The sequence below is a fragment of the Alexandromys fortis genome, unplaced genomic scaffold (assembly GCF_014885135.2).
Source record: "Alexandromys fortis isolate MF-2015 unplaced genomic scaffold, M_Fortis_MF-2015_v1.1 scaffold_56, whole genome shotgun sequence".
NCBI classification, from domain to species: Eukaryota; Metazoa; Chordata; class Mammalia; order Rodentia; family Cricetidae; genus Alexandromys; species Alexandromys fortis.
The window spans coordinates 3,355,507-3,368,261 of NW_026067935.1; the positions used below are offsets into that span (position 1 = coordinate 3,355,507).

Sequence of the window (12,755 nt, forward strand, 5' to 3'; positions counted from 1 at the left end):
ACAAAGGAAAGATGTTGGTATCTTCAGCCCATTGAAATATTCTCTAGGGCAGTGGTTGTTAACCTGTGGGCCATGACCCCATGGGGGCTGAATGATCCTTTCATAGGGGTTGAATATCAGATATTTGTACTACAATTCATAACAGTAACAAAATTATAGTTATGAAGTAGCAACGAAATTAATTTTATTCCTGGAAGGTCACCACAACACGAGGACCTGTATTAAAGGGTCACAGCATTAGGAAAGTTGAGAACCACTACTCTAAAGATGTCATTTTTGTCTCCTCACTAGTCAGATTTGATGTTTGACTGTTCTAAAAGATGATATCACCATTGTGACCCTGACTTCTGTCAAGAGAATAGTTATCAGCAAGACCACTTTTGTCGACACAGTTATCATGATCACTATCACTATGGTTACATTATCAGCAACATCAGTATCATCACCACCACCATGATCATCAGCATGGCCACTACCGTATGTACATCACTATTACTAACATCATTAATACCTTTAATTGCATTAAAGTACTAAATTGGGCAGCTCTGATCTCCAGACCTTGTGTTTGCTAGCTTTGGCTTTGACTCTCTGGTTAGGTACTCCAGGACCACACAGCCACAGACAAGTTGTGGTTGTGATGATGATGGTGATGATGGTGACAATGATGGTGGTGATAGTGATGATGATGATGATGTTGGTGGTGGTGATGATCATTTTGATGATGGTCGTGGTGATGATTCTGATGATGGTGAGGACAATAATGGTGGTGGTGATGATGATGATGTTTGTCTCTGAAGAGGACTACCCACGATGAACACTGGCAAAGCTTGCAACAAAAGTATCTTTATACATCATGAATCTATAAAGGCATGACCTAAACTGTAGAATGCTGCTCACATGTGAGGGAAAGTAGGTATATCTAGCCAGTAGGCCTTCAAAGGGCCAGAAGGGGAACATTAGCCAGCTATGAATCAGCTATGCTGATCCAAAGATATAAACTCCCGTGTTGTGCTGGAAGCTTTCAAAGGTCTTGGGAAAATGAAGGCATTCTCATGTTTCCCCTGGTGCCTCGGCACGATACTCATTTTATAAATCATCTCAATTAAAGCACCCCCAAATTATGGATGGCATTTCTTTTGCTGACTCTGAAAGTGCCACCATTCCTATCTAGATGTGACAGGCCACAGAAAAAATAGGTCACACAGAAGCAAATATTCATGGTAAACTTGGCCAAAGGTCCCTGTAGCGAATTCTACTCTGCCAACTGTGGGATTTGGTGGGGACTCTGTGGCAGGGGAGGCCTCATTTTAGCTACAGTGTTTTTCAGGAGCAGAGAAAGAGGAGATGAACTGGAGAAAATTCCCAGGAATAAGACCACCATCGGCAGACAGCAGGGGAGAGCCATCAGAGAACAGTTCAGGAAGGAGCAGGATTCAGGCTGTGCCCTGGCTTCTCAAAGGTCTCCTGAGAGGCAGAGCCAGCCTCGGAAGTGGTCCAGGGCATTTTTCATCACGGTGCAGCATCTCAGGGAGGCTGCCGGCGGCCTGAGGTTAATGCAGATGAAGTTGAAGGCATGTGTGGGACATGGTGGCAAGGAACTATTTAAAGGGAAGGAGGAACCATCCTACCTGTGTGTTTGGAAGGCCAAGGGAACACTTTTCCATAAAATAAATGAATGTGCTGATTTTGACCTTTTAAAACTCCTTGGCAAAACCCAGAAAGAGGGAGTAAAACCCTCTTGTTTCATTTAGTCATTCTTGTATTAATTTCTAAGGCAAAATACCAGGGTTAATTCTCATTAAAATCTGTACCCACCTAAGGTTTTCAGAAATAGAATTCCATTATCCATTCTCTTCGGTTTCTACTTTCAAGAAGGCTTGGTGTGCAGGGACTCGGGACAGCAGGGCTTCTGTGTCTCTGAGAACACCCCCTCCCTTCCCCTCAGGATACAGGGCTTTAGCTTAGCAGCTTGCCTGCTAGACTCAGAACGCCGCACACACCCTGTCTGAGGTAATAACCCACAGCCTTGGAAGTGAATTTTAGGTCTGATCCCAACACATGCTGTCAAATCCCCTCCGGAGTAATGGATGGCTCTCATTTCTGTGGACGGCCGCATGCCTTGCCCTCTGGTGTCTGTCAGGACAAGGGTGGTGTGCTTGGGCAACCAAAGTGGTAACACTTGGGGAGGGAACTACATACAGCTTATGCACCGGCTTCTTGATTAATTCTGTGGGTTGTTTCTCATTTTTAAAGCTTTATCATATATATATATGTATATATATATATGTATATACATATATGAATGTTCTGCCGGAGTGTCTCTCCCAATCTTCTTTCTAAAGCCCCTTCAGAAGGCGAAAAAAGAGAAGGGACACCCTGAGCCGTAAGCCACTCACAATGGCACAGAGAAAGCAGAAATGAAAGCCCTTGGTGTGGTGCTAAATCCTAAAGTATTATGAAGATGAATGAGAGGTAAATTGTTTCCATCTAATGAAATTAGGGTGTGTGTGTGTGTGTGTGTGTGTGTGTGTGTGTGCACACTTGAGAGAGTGTGTGTGTATGTGTGGTATCTGTTTAATGTATGTTTGGTATGTCTGTATATGTGTATATTTGTCTGTTATAGGTGTGGTGTGTGAGTGTCTGTGTGTAGGTGTGTGGTTTGTACATAGGGTGTGTGTGTGTGCATGCCTATGCAAGCCTGCATACATGTGTATGTGTGTGTGCCTGTTCTTGTGTTTCTGAGTGTGTATGTAAGCCAGAGATTGACCTTGGGTGTCATCTTCTATTGCTGTTAATCTTAGTTTTTGAGACAGGGTATCCTTGAACATGGAACTTCCTAATTAGGCTAAGCTGGCTAGCAAGTCCCAGGATCCTCTGTTTCTCCCTCCCCAGTGCTGGTATTACCACTGCATAGTGCCATAACCGCCTTTTTTTTTTTAACATGGCTTCTGGGAATATAAACTCAGTTCCTCATAGCAAGCAGCTTGCCTCCTAAGTCCATCCTTCCATCTTTTCAAATATCTACCCATCCATCCAATCATCCATCTATCCATCTGTGGTTTGAGTGAGAAATGTCCCCATAGACATGCATTTGAACACTTGGCTCCCCAGTAGGTGGCGCTGTTTAGGGAGGCGATGGAACCTCTAAGAGACAGCGCAGTGTTGGGGGTTGTATGTAGCTGAGGATAAGCTTTGAGGGTTCACAGCCTCACCTCATTTCTAGCTCTTTCTCCCATCTTCACGTCTCGTGGTTGAGATGTGATCTCTCAGCTTCCCTCCCTGGCTCCCTACTGCTATGTCTCCCTGACATTATGGGCTTTCCCTCTGGAACCATAAGCCCGAGAAAACTCATTTTCCTTTAAGTCACTTTTGGTTATCACAGCAACGGAAAAGGAACAAATAAATTACCTTCCTCCTATCCCATCACCTAACCATTGACTCATTCAACAGCTCCTCATTAAGTGCCTACTGTTTACCAAGCTTTGTTCTAGATGATACAGAGATCCCTTCCTCTCCTGGGGAAATCCAGATACTGAATGCAGAAGTATAATGCAATACTCTGCAGTCATTCTGTGAGAGAAAATCTAGGCAGGCTGGGTGACTGGAACATTCTTCTTCTACTACTCTTTTTTTAAAGATTTATTTATTTGTTTATTTATTTATTATATGTGTATGGTTGTGAGCCACCATGTGGGTGCCTGGAATTGAATTCAGAACCCCTGGAAGAGCAGTCAGTGCTCTTAACTTTGTAAATACTTCAATAATAAACACCCCCTGTCACTGGCTTCGGGGACTTTCCTAGTCCAGGAGAGCCTCAATTCCAGGTCATCACATTTTCAAACTGCAATCTCCAAACAAGGTCAGGTTCACACTGTGTTGGGAATGAAGAGTTAGGGGGTTGAATTGCAATGGACTCTCTTGGGGGGATGGGATATTCGACCTACTCCCACCAGTTACCTCTGAATGCCACCTGCCAAAGAGCCTGAGATCGGAATTCTGTGGGGGCAGTGCCCTCAGCCTTGGGGGTGCAGTGCAACCAGCCTGGTTCACACAAGTCACTGAGGTGGAGTGAGTCTCAACGGAAAGGTCAAGCTGCAGGCCCCATTACACCTGTTCCAGGGACCCCTGGTCCACAAACTCAGATCCCTTTAACCAGCTCACTGATTGATAGTTGATTTTCAGTTTGATCTTATGCGGACATTATGATTTGTCACAGAAAGTCCAAGAACAACCCCAAGTTCCCATGGCATGCTCAGGTCAAGGAAAATGACTTCATCTTAAGCCTATATCAGTAAAGGGTGATGATCTGAAACTCATCAAAACTTCAAGTTACCTGGCCAACATCAGGAAATCCAATAAAAATATCTCAGTCATGGGAAAGACAATTTCTTCCATCTGCCAAATGGGCGAGCTGTTTTTGTCTAGACAAGACCTAAAAGTTAGGGTTTCTAGTTAAAAAAAATTGAGACAGTGTCCTACTATGTAGCTCTGAGTAGCCTAAAGGTTACTTTTTAGACTAGGCTGAACTTAAACTCTGAGTACTATGTGGGAGCCCATATGTGACTCCATTTGGAGTCATTTCTGACTTAAAGAAGTCATTTGAGTTCAAGCTTGCCTGCTCTGCTTTTTCCTATAACCTTGAGGGCTGTGAGAGACTTCTGATTTAGCCCATGAGAAAAGAACACTCTATCTAGTAGAGCATATACTGTTGCCAACAAACCTCAGGAACATCAAGATAGAAAGTGAGGCTGCTTCTGGGCAGCAAGCACATGTTGGAGAGGAGGCTGCTCACTCAAGGACAGGAATGGTCTTGTGGTTAGATACTGACCAGCCATCTGTCCTATGCTTTTTTCTGCTTTTGTATATACACAAATTCTGAAATAAACTCGGGGCTGTTTGGCTGTTTCGGCATGACCAGACAGACCTCCTGATTCTATCCTGTCTTCTGTTTCTTCTGACTTTCCTTTGGCCTCAAGGATCTCCTATCCAGGAACCCTAGCTGACCTTGTAGAAATGGGCTCATACAGAACTGGGATTAAGGACATATGTCATCATGTCTGGACCTACAGTACTGAGATTAAGGACATATGCCATCATGTTTGGCCCAAAGTAGGGGTATTTTTCTCCCATTAAAATTTTTTTTGTAGGGAGACACTTTGGGACAACAGATCCCCTCACACTCATTCAGCCACTGGTAAAGTCCCATCTCTCCTATGCAAGATCTATTCAAGGGGGCAGCCCCACCAGCATGTCAAGTTATATAAAGCAAGGAGTACCTGTTTCCTGCCCACTCCGGGATGGATGCAGTGTGGGAGCTCCATGAGGCTCAATGAGTTCTACTGAGAGTCTCACTGAGCCCATACCTGACTTCTGTTCCTGCCTAAATAACTCAGATGAATACTTGTTTTTTTTTTGCATAGAAGAAATGATTACCCCCATATATATTTGACAGTCCACGCGTTTCTCAGTTTCATGCTCCCCACATGGACCTGGCATGTTCTTGGTCTTTACTAGACTCTTACCCCAAGCCTGTTGTGGGTATGAGGAGGGTTCCAGGTAGGGCGAGGGTCCCTCAGGGAAAGGATGCTGATGGGAAGGGCAGCCTATAGCTGTCTGGAGATGGTGCTGAGCAAGTTGCATTGGAACAGGCTGCTGGGGTTTAACAGTGCCGTTTCTTAGAGCAAGCAGCACTGCTTGGGATGGACAGGTTCCTTGTCTGCGCTCTTTCAGACCCTCGTGTGCAGCCTGCTCCGTGCTTGGGGGAGACAGACGCTGAGGCCTGATGGAACAGTCTGCTAGTGGCATTCCTGGTCCCAGCTTCCTCTCTGCACTGAAGAAAGGTTTGGGAAGATTTAATGTTGAAGCAAAACTTTCAAGAGAAGCAAATTCCTCTTTAATAACCCCTGTCAGACCTTTCTGAAGGCTGTTTTCTTTAAGATGAACAGTATCCTGGGAAATTTACTTATTTGCTTTCCCTTTTATGAACGTTTACTTTATTTTTATGTATGCGTGTATATTCAGATGTGTGTGGGTGTCCCTTGTGGTCAGAAGAGGTTGCTGGATCCCCTGCAGTTGGAGTGACAGGCAGTGGTGAGCCACACACTGTGTGTGTTGAACTGAACCGGGGTCTTCTGTGAGAGCCGCAAGTGCTCTTGACCTCCAAGCCGTCTCTCCAGCCCCTACTTGGTATTTTCAAAGACTTAACCAGCTGCCAACAGGCCACAGGGGGCTTTGCTTCAGAGTGTTTGCTTTTTTTCTCTTTCCCATTTGAAAACCTTTAGCTCAGCCCCTTATTCCCAGCTACTTGGGATTCTGAGGGAGGAGGATTCAAGCTGAAGGCTGGAGTAGGTACAGAATGGGTCCAAGGCCAATCTGGGCAACCTGAGACCCTGTCTCAAAATAAAAAAAGATGGGGTTGTAGCTCAGGGGTAGGGAGGGTGCAGAGTACACATGAGGTTATAGGCTCAGTCCCAGTATTAAAAGAAATAAAGTTTCTCATCTTCGAGTGTATCTACAGTTCTGTTCCTACTGTCAATAAAGATTATTTTTTTGGGGGGGGGCTAGTTATAAATTTACTTAATCTCGTTTTACTTACAACACTTTCTGATATGCTTATCCCCTTTCTTCATAAATAAATGAATCCCCCAAAACATTGTCCTGTTTTAAAAACGCCCATGCCACACTTGATCTTGGCCAAAAGGCTGGGTGGTAGTGGTGTATGCCTATAATCCCAGAACTCAGTAGGCAGAGACAGGTGGATCTCTGTGAGTTCAAGGCCAACCTGGTCTACAGAGTGAGTTCCAGGATAGGTTCCAAAAACTACAGAGAAATCCTGACTCAAAAACAGGAATAACAACAAAATGCCCATGCCAAAACCTACTTTTTAAGGGTCTCCGAGCCATTTCATCTATAGCCCTTCCATTAGCACAGCATCTTATATATTTTTCGAAGCAAGGGCTCCTGCTTCAGTTGAGTACTGGGATTATAGGCGTGCACACCCACATCCCACTGACAACTGTTCCTAGTTCTCGATGCTGTGTCCACAGCTGAAGTCAAGTCCTGTATTCCAGGCAAGCCCAATACTGGCAAACACCCGAGCCTAGGGTCACACAGAAGCTGCATGCATGCTGGCCCTATACATATGTCACTGCCAGCAACCATGGCATGAAGCCAATCTGAATTCTCCTGGGCTAACTTGCAGACAAAAGGATTTGGGGTGTGACACAAGGAGCGACTCTTACTTGTCTTAAAAGCACGGTAAAAATACAATCGCCACAATAATGGCATCTCGTTTCAAGGAGTACGTACGTGTCGACAGCGGTCTGTAATAATATCTTACATCCTTATAATGGTTTTGCTTTTCAAAGTATTTGAATGTCTTATCTTTCTGAAATAGGCAGGGGAGGAATTGGGCACTTATGTTTCGTAATGGATGTTGGCATGAATTCTAGGACACAGATCTGCAATTTTTTTCCCCTGAAGGGCCACATAGTAATTTTTTTTTGCATGAAAGCAAAAACAGTTTAAAATGTAGACTTGAAAATGGAGTCAAGGTCAGGCTTCAGGTGGAGGATTACTTGAGATTATGGTACACTGTTTACAAGGCCTGGAGTTAGTCTACAGCATCCAAAATACAATACTACAAGCAATTATTCTCCACCTTCTCTCCACATTAGCAAATGTGGCAGACAACACGTGGGCTGATGTCTGTTGTGTCTGGCTAGTATCTCTCACTTTACAGTAAGAGTCAGATTTTCCCATGATGCATCATTCCTGCCTATTCTGCGTCTGACTGTATACTCGCCTAGGGTGATGCGGCTTTAGGCCTGGCAAGCAGAGTGTAGCATCCACTCTGACTTTGATGAATGGCTGAAAAGGAGCACATAGCCATGCCAGGCCAATGCTTCTAAAGATTTATTCATTTTTTTTATTTTCTTAAATTGTATGTATATGTGTTCTGTGTGCATATATGTACACGTGTAAGTACAGTACCTTCAGAGTCCATAAGAGGGCGTCAGATTCCTTGATCTGGAGTTATAAGCAGTGAGAGCTAGGAACTGAACTTGGGGGCTCTGAAAGAGCTGAATATGCCTTCTTAACTACGGAGTCATCTCTCTAGACCAATGGTTCTAAACCAGAGCTTCTCCAGGGGGCTTGCTGAGTGATTGGCTGTGAAGGTCTCACTCTTCCTTCTGGGACAACACCATTATGGTCCTTTCAGGGGTTACCTGATGATACGGGCCAGGAGCACCCAGGGTGTGGTCTGCAGACAGCACTAATGACCTTTCCTAGGAAGTCTTAAAAGACTCCAGGTAGATCTAAACCAACATGTACTCGCAGGTGTTTGAGAAACACTTTAAGTTCAAATTGGTTGAGTTTGTCTCCTAAGTATACTGAAGAATCCGGATCAATTCATTTCCCATAATCTCTTTTTTAAAATTTATTTATTATGTATTCAGTGTTCTGGGCACCAGATCTCATTATAGATGGGTGTGAGCCATCATGTGGTTGCTGGGAATTGAACTCAGGACCTCCGGAACAGCAGTCAGTTCTCTTAACCTCTGAGCCATCTCTCCAGCCCCTCTTATTAATTAAACAGGATACTAGTTGATAAGAGCTCATCAAGGAGAGTGACAGGAGCCCCGCACGTAATCTGCAATACAACCCTGTCACAGGTGGGATGAAGACGCGCTAGACTCTGTGATTCCAATGTATTCTGCTGACATTTTGGCTACTGAGAGCCTTGTCCGTGGTCCAAGGGAAGTGGGATGAAGCAGTTTCCTCCTTCAGGCAGGGGGCAGGGAGGAGTTGGGAATACCTCTCAGGGGCTGCATGACACAGGGTCCCCTTCTGTCTTAGTTTCCTTTCTACTGCTATAATAAAAAAAACACAACCTGGGGCAGAAAGGACTTACATGGCTGACACTTCCAGGTAACAAACCATCATGGGGGGAAGTCAAGGCAGAGACTCAAGCAGCTTGTCGTGAGTCACATCCACAGTCCAGAGCAGAGAGGAGAACGTTCATCCATGCTGCCTGCTTGCCCACTTTTTTCCAGGGCTCTTACACAGTCCATGCAACTGTGCTACCCGCATCCAGGATGGGTCTTTCTGCCTCAACTGAACATCAAGACAATCTCCTACAGACAAGCCCACGGGCCAACTTGGCTTACACAATTCTTCATTAAGACCTAATTCTCGAGTGATTGTTGGTTGTGTCTAGTTGGCAGTTAAAACTAGCCAGCACATTTTCCATTCACATAATGCCATATAATCAAGATAACTAGTGGACTCAGGTCTCTGAGATTTGCGGTTACTTATTGCCATAGTCTAGCCTAGCCCAGCTCACCCTGACCAGGACACAAGGTAGCCTAAATTTTGTATATAGATAGGAGCATGAAAAAGAAAAGCTGAAGTGGTTTAAATTAGAAGTAAGCAACAAGGACTTTGGTGTGCGGCCATGGCTCGTCTGAGAAGCTTAGCTAATGAATGTTACCACTTCTAAGGTAGAGGAAGATGGAGTCGCTTATACATAAGTCACTGCAGTGATGACCTGGAAGAGAGGAAGCATGCAGGGGCACTGTTTATCAGTAGGATGCAAGGGCCGTCATGACAGCATGGCTTACCATAGCGAGGGGGACAATGGCGACCAGGTCCTTCTGGCTGATGAAGATCTCAGACACAGCGATGTCTGTGGTCCCCTTCCTGGGGTACTCCACCTGCCATGTGATGGGCTGTGTCCCGGAGAGGCTGCTGAAACTGGCGATTTCAAAATTCATCTGCATGACCTCGTTGAATAGATTGCCGCTTCTGGAAGGGAACAAAAGGGAACGGCTTTAATATGGTGATGTTATTTGAAGGCTCCTTCTCTCCCTTTACCCCCAACCCCAAAACTGTGCTCAGAACCAGAGGATGAAAAGACCACCTCTCCGAGACAGCTCCAGGCACTTGAAACATGACATCACTTTCAAGTTGGGGGGAGGGGGGCTAGGACAGAGTAGCACCCACAAGCCACAGACCTAAACTGAAATTCTTATATACTGAGCACTGATCAGTGTGTGGAGGGATGGGGTCTTCGAGTTGTTTTTGAGACAAGGGCTCACTTCATAGCCATGGCTAGCCCGGAACTCACTCTGTAGACCAGGCTGGCCTTAAACCTTGTAGAAATCTCCTGTCTTGATTTCCTGAGTTCTGGGATAGTATTCTAAGGTAACACTTGTTGTTTTTATTTTTATTTATTAGGATCAAACTCCAAAGACGTGCTCAGGTGGGGAACCGCAATAATACATACTTTTAAAACTGACCCACGGGTTTGGGATGTAGCTTTTGTGGTAGAGTGCTTACTGGCATGCACAAAACCCCTGATTCGATTCCCACACTGGATCTACAAGGCATGTTGGTGCACACCTGTAATCCCAGGTCTTATGAAGTTGAAGCAGGTGAATGGGAGTTCAAGGTCATCCTGGTTACACTCTGATTTCAAGGCTAACCTCAGATACATGAAATCTTGTCTTTTTTTAAAAAAAGGTGATATAATCCCTTCCCCCATTTAACAAATTCCAGCGGTGAGATGGACTCTGCCATGCATGAGCCTTATTCATCCAGCTCTGTAGCTCATATCCTCACTAAGAATCTGACTCCCTCAAATGTCCCCTTCTCTGCTTGCTGCTGGAAGACAGAGACAAAGAAAAGGAGTCAGTTTATCCTGTGGTCAGTGCTTTTCTGCTTTCTCTGAGATCTGCCTTGAGGAGGCCAAGAGCCCCTGCCTAATTGGGTGTATGGTGATACTGGAGTGAGGGGGGAGAGAGAGAGAGAGAGAGAGAGAGAGAGAGAGAGAGAGAGAGAGAGAATTAAACACGTAGGCAACCCCAGAGAGTGCCAGGAACCACTGCTTGATAAAAATCAATGGTGTGGATTTACAGATGTAACTCTTGAAAGAAAATTTCAAAATTGGCTCAAAATAAAGTAGTTACTCTAAAGTAAATAAATCCCCTCCAGTAGTCACAGCAAATTTCAGACCATTGGAAACTCAATTTTCCAAGCCTCTTGTCCATGGGACTCGTCTGTAAGAAAATGGAGCCGACGAATGAGCTAAACGCCAAAGGGACTTTAGCTTCCCAGCCTGGGGGTGGGGGGAGAGATTTGAGTACCTATATCATAGCCTTCATGGGCAGCTCAGTGCGCGTGGAAGCAAAGAGACTCCAAAATAAAAAAAAAATGAAATTCTGAATGGGGAAGGCTCTCCCAGGAGAACAGCATAGTCTGGTTCGGGCTGTATTTTACCCATTTTGCTTCAAGTGCTATCTTGAATGGAAACATCTCTTTCCCAGGCTGCCCACAGAAGCGGCTTTCCAGTGAGCTCTCCATGGTGCTGAGGAGTATGGCTTTGAGCCGCAGGCTCCACCTTGAGTTGACTGAGAAGTGGGGACTGAACAGTGAGCAGGATAGGAGGAGAGAAAGAAATGGAGGCATGATGGGCAAAAGCGGGAAGAAGGGGGTGCAAAGCTAGAATCCTAGGAAAACCAGCTCTGGAGAAATCTATGCCACACATTCAAACACACGCACTGCTGTCTTGATTGTTTATGCCAGTGGCTCCCATTCAGGGTGCTCAAGGGGATGTCTGACCATCTGAGATCCAACACGCTAGCACAGAGCAAGGACCTGGCCTCCCCTGCTGTTGCCTACAGCTAATACAAAAGACAGAATTCAGAACCCGAGACATAAGGGCAGCATAAGGGAGGGAGAGGCTTAGGAAATCTGTCCTGTGGAAGAAGGCAGCACACTTGATTTGACTTTAGAAATAAACAATGGGGTGAAGAATTGGCTCAGTAGTTAAGAGCATTGATTGCTCTTTCAGAAGGCCTGGGTTCAGTCCCTAGCATCCACATGTCCGTTCTCAACCATCTGCTCCAGGGGACCTGATATCTAATCTTTTGGTCTCTGTGGGCACCGGGTACATACATGGTGTGTATAGACATATGCAGGCAAAACACTCATATATATAAATAAATATTTAAAAAAACAGGGCTAGAGGGATAACTTGGTTAGTAAAGTGCTTGCCACACAAGTACGGACACTGGATCCCCGGAACCTATGTAGAACAGCTAGCTGGCTGTAGTGGCATATGTCCAACATTTCAGTGCTTGGAAGACAGACAGAGGAGGAGGAGAGTCCTCATGGGTAACTGAACAGGGAGTCTTCAAACTGCCTGTAACTCTGGTTCCAGAGGATCTCTGTCCTGGTCTTCATGGGCACTTGCATACATGTGCAAGTACACTTAAATACACACATAAACATGTGCACAATTAAAATAAAATAAATCTGTAGAAACTGAAGAGATGATTCAGAGGTTCAGAGCATGTGATTTTTTTTTCCAGAGGACCTGAGTTCAATACTTGAGACTCCCTACAGGCAACTTATAACTAACTGTAACTCCAGTTCCAGGGATTCTGTTGTCTCTGACCTTTTTGGGCACCGACACTAACACATTCATACTGCCCCGCCACACACAGAGAAACTAAAAAAAAAAAAGAATCAATGTTTAAATAAAAGCAACAACAAAATGGGCAGCATCCTGATGAATGGCAGTGGAGACTGTCCTCTGGTTTCCATATGCATACATGTGCACACACATCTGCACATATGTCTATACACACACACACACTAAACCAAGCAGACAAATGGCCTTTACTTCAATCTGGTACTCCAAAGCCTAAAACCCTGCAGGGGCAAAAAATTACATGGGGAGGCAAATGAAA

General features: G+C 45.0%; 1 protein-coding gene across 2 annotated transcripts in view; it reads right to left on the minus strand.

The window, feature by feature from the left end:
* Tmem132c (transmembrane protein 132C) overlaps positions 1-12,755 on the minus strand; it is a 301,046-nt gene that overhangs the window by 38,437 nt on the left and 249,854 nt on the right. For both annotated transcript variants that reach the window (XM_050146639.1, XM_050146638.1), the window contains exon 4: positions 9,624-9,807. In XM_050146639.1, the coding sequence (XP_050002596.1) occupies positions 9,624-9,807 (184 nt within the window). The remainder of the gene's footprint in view (positions 1-9,623; positions 9,808-12,755) is intronic.